Source organism: Thunnus maccoyii, chromosome 21 (genome assembly GCF_910596095.1).
Source record: "Thunnus maccoyii chromosome 21, fThuMac1.1, whole genome shotgun sequence".
NCBI lineage: Eukaryota > Metazoa > Chordata > Actinopteri > Scombriformes > Scombridae > Thunnus > Thunnus maccoyii.
The window spans coordinates 12,573,884-12,582,944 of record NC_056553.1 but is presented as its reverse complement, the minus strand read 5'-3'; the positions used below and the strand labels follow the sequence as shown (position 1 = coordinate 12,582,944).

The 9,061-nt window shown below is 37.3% G+C and overlaps 2 protein-coding genes across 2 annotated transcripts; one reads left to right on the top strand and one right to left on the bottom strand.

Moving 5' to 3' along the window:
- The first annotated feature begins 1,130 nt into the window (after window positions 1-1,130).
- LOC121888377 (cystatin-B-like) lies at window positions 1,131-2,873 on the top strand. Its single transcript, XM_042399841.1, has 3 exons — window positions 1,131-2,035; window positions 2,125-2,226; window positions 2,421-2,873. Exons 1-3 carry the CDS (start codon window positions 1,967-1,969, stop codon window positions 2,547-2,549), a joined length of 300 nt encoding a protein of 99 aa, XP_042255775.1. The 5' UTR covers window positions 1,131-1,966; the 3' UTR covers window positions 2,550-2,873.
- Window positions 2,874-3,564: 691 nt separating this feature from the next.
- On the bottom strand, window positions 3,565-8,220 carry mix23 (mitochondrial matrix import factor 23). Its single transcript, XM_042399104.1, has 5 exons — window positions 8,112-8,220; window positions 6,534-6,659; window positions 6,269-6,415; window positions 3,978-4,037; window positions 3,565-3,875 (listed from the first exon to the last, which is right to left on the bottom strand). The coding sequence occupies exons 1-5, from the start codon at window positions 8,160-8,162 to the stop codon at window positions 3,825-3,827; spliced, it is 435 nt and encodes a 144-aa protein (XP_042255038.1). The 5' UTR covers window positions 8,163-8,220; the 3' UTR covers window positions 3,565-3,824.
- Between the last annotated feature and the right edge of the window lie 841 nt (window positions 8,221-9,061).

Here is a 9,061-nt window from a genome sequence, read left to right as displayed (position 1 = left end):
TTTCCACTCATATTCCACTCATATCAGATTTCCACTTTATATACTTCAGACGACCCCCTCAGCTGTATATCAAAGGCCAGCAACGCCTTTTTGCTTGCTAATTTCCAGTTTGGTAAGAGTCTAATGACATTGCTCTGTAGAACTTTCTGATCTGTAGAGAGTTCTGTAGAACTGAGTCTGTTATCTCATTTTCTATAATCTGCTGATATGGCAACCTCGCTGTCAAACAGAAGAATGATAAGATTGTGAAGGTGGCAAGTAGAGTGCAAACTGTTACCATCTGGCCTATGTTTAAGTACCACTATAACCACAAAAAACAGGTACAAAAATTGCTTGATCTCTGTCTCCATTCGAGCCTTGAATGCTGTTGGCAGAAAGAGGTAGCTGCTGCTGTTGTTTATTAGCCCACTACCTCGTAGATGGTGATGATGATGATGATGATACTGATACAGAAACTGTGACAATTATTAATATTGAAGGGCAGTGCATTATATTTGTAGTGGAATGCCAATGTCTTCAGGGGTTACGGTGGATACTTAGTGGTCTGTGTAAACTGGTGTATGTTTCTGTGGCTATGTGTTTTTATGGTTGCTGCAGCACAAATCCCCCATTTGGGACAAATTATAAACTTGAACTTGAACTTGAACATGCACTTTTGACTGCATGTGACATTGTTTTGTTTTTTGTTAACAATAAGATCTGTGGACTATGAAGAAATAACTTTGTTGAGGTGAAAATAAAAACACACTTGTGTGAACTGTCATGAACGACTTGGTACAGAGGGTGGAAATGTTCAGAGTTCATGTTGCCTCATTATTCCCAGGAGAATGAGGTCGCCACACCTTCATGCTACATGCATTAATCATCAAATCAATGCAAACAATGATTCTGATATTTCTCATATCTTTTCTAACCTTTCAGACTGGCTGCAGTCGCATAGGACAACATTCCTCTATAATAATGTTACAAGCAGTGTTCATGTCCAGTGTGATAAAACATACAAAGATATTTGCTGTTATTTGCTGCCGCTGCTGCTGGGGAGGAGCAAGTTAAATGCACTTCTTTGTAAAAGATTGTTGATTTGTTGTAACTCTTAAATGCAGCAGTAGGTTTTCCTCATTGTTAAAAAATAAATGTTTTTGCAATTTTTTGCAGTTTGCTGAGACAATGACATGAATCAAAATGTCATCTCAGATGTCTTAACTAAGTCTGGCAGTTGTTTTAATTGCACAAAACAATTTCTATTTTCTTACAGAATTGTAGACATCAAAATCTAAATATTTCTATAAGGTGCTTTCTGTAAATGAGCGGATACACATAACTGTCTGCAAATGTGAGGATCCTTTAACTGCACTACAGATTACAGAGTGATGCAGAGTAATTATGAAGATGGGATTGGGGTTGATTTGATGTTTAACTGAACTGCGATCAAATCTTAAAATTCAAAAACTTCTAACTATACAAACCAGGAAACAGTTTCTTATTGTCAACTACTTCTGGAATATGTCATGGAGGAGGAAAAAAGTTTTCATACATACAGAACCAGTCAAAGTGTGTCCAAACATTTTACTGGCACTGTACTTATGACTGAGATTAAATGGAAATGTTCAGAGATCATGGTGTTATGGAGAATTAGGATGCCCAACCTTAATAGTACATGCATTTATCATCTAAAATTGAATTTTAGGGCTTATTTACCCATTCAAAGTGATAAAAATCTGAATTGTAAGAACAGAAACATCCACTTTTGTTTACCCACAATGCAAACTGGAATTGGTGGGGGAAATGGGAGGAACAAAACTATAACCACAATCATGAGATGTAGCTCCACCCAACATGAAGTGGAGCCACCTTCCAGGTGTAGTTACACAGTATAAATACATGTGAAAAGTTGAAACTGAACACCTGCATTGAGACTCTTAAAACCAGACAGCTGACGTCTTTGATAACTTCAACAAACCTCATTATGCCTATCACTGGAGGATTCAGTGAGACAAGAGATGCCACTAAGGAAACTCAGAAGCTCTGTGATCAGGTGAGTTATCAAACTACCTTCTTCACATCTCCACAGACACTCTGGTGTTCATCTCTTTCTGGATTTGTGGTTATTTCCTTTATTAACAGGTGAAACCCGAAGTAGAAAAGGAAACAGGGAAGAATTTCAAAGAATTTGTAGCTGTAAAATACAGCAGACAGACTGTGGCTGGAACAAACTATATCATCAAGGTAATGAATAATGTGATATATTTTAAATATTTCTTTTTGTTGAGGAGCTGAAACCTAAGATTTTTACTCTTATACTTGTGTATTGACATGTAACAATAAACAAACTTCAAACTTGATTATGAACTGAATTAATTGCAATGAGAGATCAAGAGAAATATATTCATCTAGATGTCCTGTTTTCCTCTTTCCTGCAGGTTCATGTAGGAGGAGACAACTACATTCTTCTGAGTGTCTTTGAAGCACTTGATTTTAATGGAGGAGCAGTTGAACTGAAAGACGTACAGGAGAACAAAACCAACGAGGACCCCCTCACACCTTTTTAAAGTGATTACATAATCTGTTTCAAATGTTCAGCAAAGTAATGTAATAGGCAAATATTTAGTGTTTTCAAAGAATTAATAAAGAAAGCATCAAAATCACAAAAAGGATTTGTTGTGATTCTTGTGACTGTCTCTTTTCCTCTGTGGAGTTTTAAAGTAGAGGCCGTCTTGCTGGGCAGAAATTTTTACAAATGAAAAAGGTGACTCATTAACCTGATTAAGTCTGGCTGTTGTTTAACAGGAACTGCGGAACTTTTACATATCAATGAACGTCCGTTACTTTCAAGCCCTTGTCAAAATAGTTCACACAATGCTGATTAAGTCTATCATCACTAGGTAAATCTCTCTGTATTTCACAATATACAGAGTTTTTAAATCTCATGTCTGGCACGACATTCCCGCGCTGGCCCTTTGGCTGTTATTGGTGCGGCTCTTCTAGACTTTCCAAATGTTACAGGACTGAATGGATCAAATTCTGATAGTTAAAAATTGACTAAAGTAAATTGACTATAGTAAAAAATTGTGACGCTAAAACAATTTATCCACCGTTTTACAACCGCAACAGTGGGTTACGTTCAGTGGTGTACTGGCCATCAGGCATACTGGGACAAATCCCGATGGGCCGGTGGACTATGAAAATATATGCGTTTTTACCAGCTCTCTCTGTGTGCCTGTCATTTGGGGTGAGAGTGTGCTGCATGCCTGTGTCAGGTAACCACAGCCCGGTACCCCCCGTAACTCTCACTGCCAGAAGGGGGAGACCAAAGTCCCACATTCCAGCTTTAAATTGCACCATACTAATGAATTGGATTTTCTCGTGGGCGTCAAATTTAATTATTTTTAAATTAAATTGTCAGTTACTTCTTACAGTTCCTCAGGAGGGGGACAAAGATTTCACAAATACTTTAGATCATACATTTGATCTAAAATGAGGAAAAGCACTGACACTGACTGAAATCTTGTCTCCCAATTTTCCTGACATTAAATCTCAAATGAAATGAAATCACAGACAACAAGCTTCACTTGAAAACATTTCATTATCTTTAAAAAAAAGACTCTTTTTGTACAATGTTTCTCATTCAAGAACCACACAGTGATGTTTTACAGTGATGTTAATGCAGCACAATAACCACAATGGAATATGAGTGAGGTGGAGAAGAGGTCAGAGTGGTCTGCTTGGTGAACAGCCTGCAGTCGGCACGCAGCAGCAGGTCACAGTTTCAGCTCCAGTCTGGATTCAACCCTTGAGTGAAGCGGCTCCTCTCGTCATGCAGAGCTTCACTTCACCTTCGGGGGTGTGTAGTGGATTCTGCACCTTTCACTGAAAACCTAAACAGAGAGAAAAACAACATGAATAAGTAACATATAAGAGAGAATGTGGGATTATAAGACACTGTGGGTAAATGATAATAGTGATAATAGTGAGCGTACCTTCAGACTTCTGTCATTGACGACTTCTTCAACATTCAGCTCTGATTGCATAAGCTTTAACTGGAGGAAACAAAAACAAAAGCTGCATTATTTTCACTGACAGTCTGATGATAGTTAAATATACAATTAAGCATGTTTTGTATGCCACAAAATTGTTTTAATAACCCTACTCACCTAAATCGCAAAAAACAAAACAAAAACATATTTTCTCATTGGTCACTGGTGGTATTTAACCATGCAGACACAGTTGGTCAAATAGTTTGTTTTGTTTGTCCAAGTTTTGAGATACCCATGTCTAAACTTTCTGTCACCTAGGGCTGCAACTCACAGTCTTTTAAAATCTGTTGATTGTTGATTATTTTCTCAATTTATCAATTAGTTGTTTGGTCTTTAACAATGTCAAATTACTGATTCCCAAAACCCAAGATGCAACCTAAAATGTCTTGTTTCGTCCCGTCCAGTAATCCAAAACCCTAAGATATTCAATTTATTATCATAGAAGACTAAAGTAACCAGAAAATATTCACATTTCAGAAGCTGGAACAAGAGATTTGGGTATTTTTTTTCTTTTAGAAAATGACTCAAAATGATTAATCAATTACCAAAATAGTTGATTGATTAATTGACTAATCATTGCAGCTCTACTGTCACTATACCAATTCAGTGGAGGAGGAAATACTTTTGTTGGTGATGCTCATAGTGCAGGAAAATTACATTTAAAGGGCACTCTGGTGATTTAGTATTGCACTTTCATAAAGTTGGGGGACTCACGAGAGACAGATTAACAAAAGAATCATGAAAATCTGAGTAACAGAGGCCAAAATATCCTGACTTTTAGTCCCTAGCATGGGTCAAGCCGCCTAAACTGCATTTCCCATAATGCAACCCAGTAGCATCTTTCATTAGATCCCCCTCACCACTTCTTTCAAACTACACACCTCCAGTTTGTAACGTAAGCTTTTTGTTCTAAATTGAGTCTCTGAACGCAATTCAAGATGGTCCAGATGACATCACTGTGACGTCATCAGGATTTTCCCTCCTGACTCCTCATGACAAGTAGACTGAATTTAAAAAACATAACAGTAATGTGTATTCTCAATTGCAAAACGTCCTGATTCCTTTGGATAATCCACAAACTTGGAACTACCTTCTACTGAAGACATAGTCCCTATGAAAACAATCTTTAATGATGTCAGTGAGTAACCAGGACTTGCAGTTGAGTTTTTAAATGTCACTTTTTTTTAATGCTTTGAGCACCACAAATGAAACACTACAACTACTTGCATGGCTAGACATCAAGTGTTTAAACCCTTGGAGAGTTACAATATGTAACAGTAGCTCAAACATTTCAATGTCTTGCTTTGTTTTTCTTGGCTGAGGTCCAAATGAGGCCTATTTTATTACAATTTCCTTATCTTATCTTGTAATATTTAGAATTGACTTTAAGGTCCTGCTCCTTATATACAAAGCCCTAAATGGGCAAGGACCAAACTGTTTCGCCAAATCCCTTGTTAGCTACTTGCCCTCAAGAACACTGCGATCATCTACTGCTGGTTTATTGAAGGTTCCCAGCAACAGCCGAAAGAAGATCGGTATCGCAGCCTTTGTCAATAACGCCCCCAAACTATGAGACACACTGCCCATAGATATCAGGGAAACCAGCTCACTAGATACTTTCAAACAAAAGCTTAAAACTGAAATCTCTTTACCTGAGCATTTAAATAGCTTTGCACTTGCTCTCTTCTGCACTTTTAAAATGTTATATTTTAATTTATTTGATACATTCTATACTTTAAGTTGTTCTTATCATATTTTATCCCTTTATTATTATGCATTCTATGTATTTTAGTTTCACTTTATCAAGTGGGTTTTACTTTTAATTTGATTTTCCATCAATGTTTTTTTTCTACATGCTTTTATGTCCTTGTAGTGTAATTTTTGTTGTAAAGCACTTTGAGCTGCATTTCTTGTACGAAAGGTGCTATACAAATAAAATTATTATTATTATTATTATCATTATTATTATTATTGTTATCTTTGATTGTTCTCTTATTCAATTCATTCTTTTAAAGTAGGTTTTATTAAATCTTTTTCTTTCTATAATTATCTATTATTATTTATTTCATTTTACAAGTTACCTTGTTTTAATTTTGGTATTTTACTTGTATATTGCATTTGAATTGTATGAAAAGTGCTATATAAATAAAGTTTGATTGATTGATGCAGATGGACCAACTGCACTGCTCACATCTTTGTATTTGAGGCTCTCTAGTGTCAGAAACAGGAATTACTTTGGTCTGCTCCTTTCTTAGCTGTTTAATGAGTGCCAGGTTTTCGCTGTCATTCGCTCTTTCTTCACGCAGTTGTCCCACAACCTCAGATGTCTGGGCTATACAAGCCTTGATAGCTTTGTCTCTGCTCAGGTGGGCCTCCATCATCTGCGTGGCACATGAAGGACAAGAAACACATCACATGTAGCATGTAGGTCATTAACGTGAAAAAGCCAGGAAGTGATACCCTACAAACACATTATTTTAGTCATGATGACACACTTACAGATTCATAGAGTTGTTTGCATGTTTGCGTGGCATCCACTTTGCCTGAGAAGGAGACTGTGGGCACGGTGGTGTTCAGAGCGTGGACGATACGGTCATCTATGGTGCGCATCACCTTCAGCACCTCCTGAGAAACACGGGACAGAGACGGTCAACTAAAAGCATCAAAGAACTCAGGGTTGTGATTGAGGTTAAGACGGATTGTGACAGGCAGATTGTACAGCGCTGGTAGTAATGTAACTGTCACGGCAACAAAAAGGCCATGAGATTTGCATACAGTCTGCATGTATAAAAACACAGAAACAACTGAAATGAGTGTCCAGGCTCATCCTTGAGGACAGGGGGAGCAGTTTGGAGAAGTAGTGACTGCTCCTTCACTTTGAAAAGGAGCCAGTTCAGGGAGTCAGGGGTGACTAGGATGCCACCTGGACCAAAAGTCATATATTATGTTCCTTTTGATGCCTGCATTCTTGCACTAACTGGGCCTATTAACATAGCTCACCTCCACCTCTTTATGAGTAGCTTAAACCTTTTTTGGCTTGTGAACCCCTAAAAATTAAGCAATGTGGAGCTGCAATGATTAGTCAATCGGCAGAAAGTTAATTATAATATATAATTATAATACATATCCATGATTAAAGGAAAACAACCAAATTTAAAGGGAACTTCACTGTTGTACGCTGTTATGTATACAACGAGTAAATCAGCAAAATTATGGAAAAAAAAGACTTATTCTCATTTTTTGGCTGCAGGGCCAGTGAAAATCTAAAAGAGGCCAGTAAAACTCTGATCTACTGGCCAAGTGAGCCAGTGGGGAAAAACGTTACACTGGGCACAATTTAAGTTGTAGAGTCTTTCAACATCTTTAGTTGAGCTCAGAGCTGATAACATGAGGTCACAGAGCAGGTTGGCTTTAAAAGTTCCTCAAACAAACTCTGAACTGGGGAAGACTGGTTTCTAGTAGTACTATGCACCTTTCTACTGGAATAAACTGCAACACATCTTAAAGTTAGTAACACTTGTTCCTCTGAGGGACTTTAAAGTTGTAGTAGCTAATATTCTTCATAATGTTTGTGATTGTTTTAAGCAGTGTGTCTGAGAGTGTATGATTGTTTTGCGACTGTCTTATTTGTAACCTGTTGTCAGGTCTCTCTTGCAGAAGATCTTAATGAGATTTCCCGAGTGAATAAATCTTAATAATAATAAACAATGTGTTGTGTTTTAAAGGCTTTTTATATTATCCATTGTGTCAAATCTTCATCTGAAAAGTAACTAAAAGCTGTCAAATAAATGTAGTGAAGTAGAAAGTACAGTATTTCCCTCTGAAATGTAGTGGAGTGGAAGTATAAAGTACTTCAGTAAATGTACTTAGTTACTGTCCACTAGTGGACACAGAAAGTCAGTTAAACAGCTTCACCAGGTTAGTTTTATGACATTGATGTGCAGAGCTGACAGAGACTCTGACACAGTGAGACCTCCACAGATCATTACACGGAAAACAAACAGCACAGACTGGGTTCGGGTCGCTGCAGTTGCGTGACACGTTTGTACAAACCGATGAATCCTCCGTTTTAATTACCTGAAACATTGAAAAGTCCTCACAGTTTAAAGTCCCATCATGCGCCGCCATAGTTGACTGTGCCGGTCCTCTCCATTCACAGCGTGAGGTGTTCAACACAGTGCCTGAATGAAATCCGCCTCGGTCAAGCTAAATATATAAATATACCACATTATATTATATCTACACAATTAATTCATAATATCAGCAGGTTTGTCTTGCAATAACTTAGTTAATGTCTCTATTTAAATAAGCGCGGTATCGAATTAATTAGATACACAGTAGAGGCAAGTAACTAAGTACATTTACTCGAGTATAAATTTGAGGTACTTGTACTTAACTTGAGTATTTCCATTTGATGTTTCTTTATACTTCTGCTCCGCTACATTCAGAGGGAAATATTGTACTTTCTACTCCACTACATTTATTTGACAGCTTTAGTTACTTTTCAGATGAAGATTTGACTCAATGGATAATATAACATGCTTTTAAAATACAACACATTGTTAAAGATGAAACCAGTGGTTTCCAGCCTTTTTGGCTTCCAACGTCTTACAAAAATCAGCATGTAGTCGGGGTCACATTTCAGATGTCTATGAGTTGTTAACAGCGCCACCAAATAGTGATTTTTACCTCTAAACTTCTCACATGGTTTAATTTAAAAAAATGTTCAAATGATCCAATATTTTACCAAAAATCAAAGATTAGAGGAAAAGTCCAAAAACTGAAAACAGATTTGTGTATCAGAATTTTGTTTTTTCTTCTTTCCTCTCCCATTCATCATCTCATGACCCCTCAGATTTATCTGGTGGCCCTTTGGAGGGGCCTGACCCCTAGGTTGGGAACCACAGGTCTAAACTAGCTAACTGTATATAAAGTAGTTCAAACTAGCTCCACCTCCAGCAGCTAGAAGTAACATGCTGCTCTAACACTGATGCTTCAGTATTAATAATCTAATAATGTCATATATA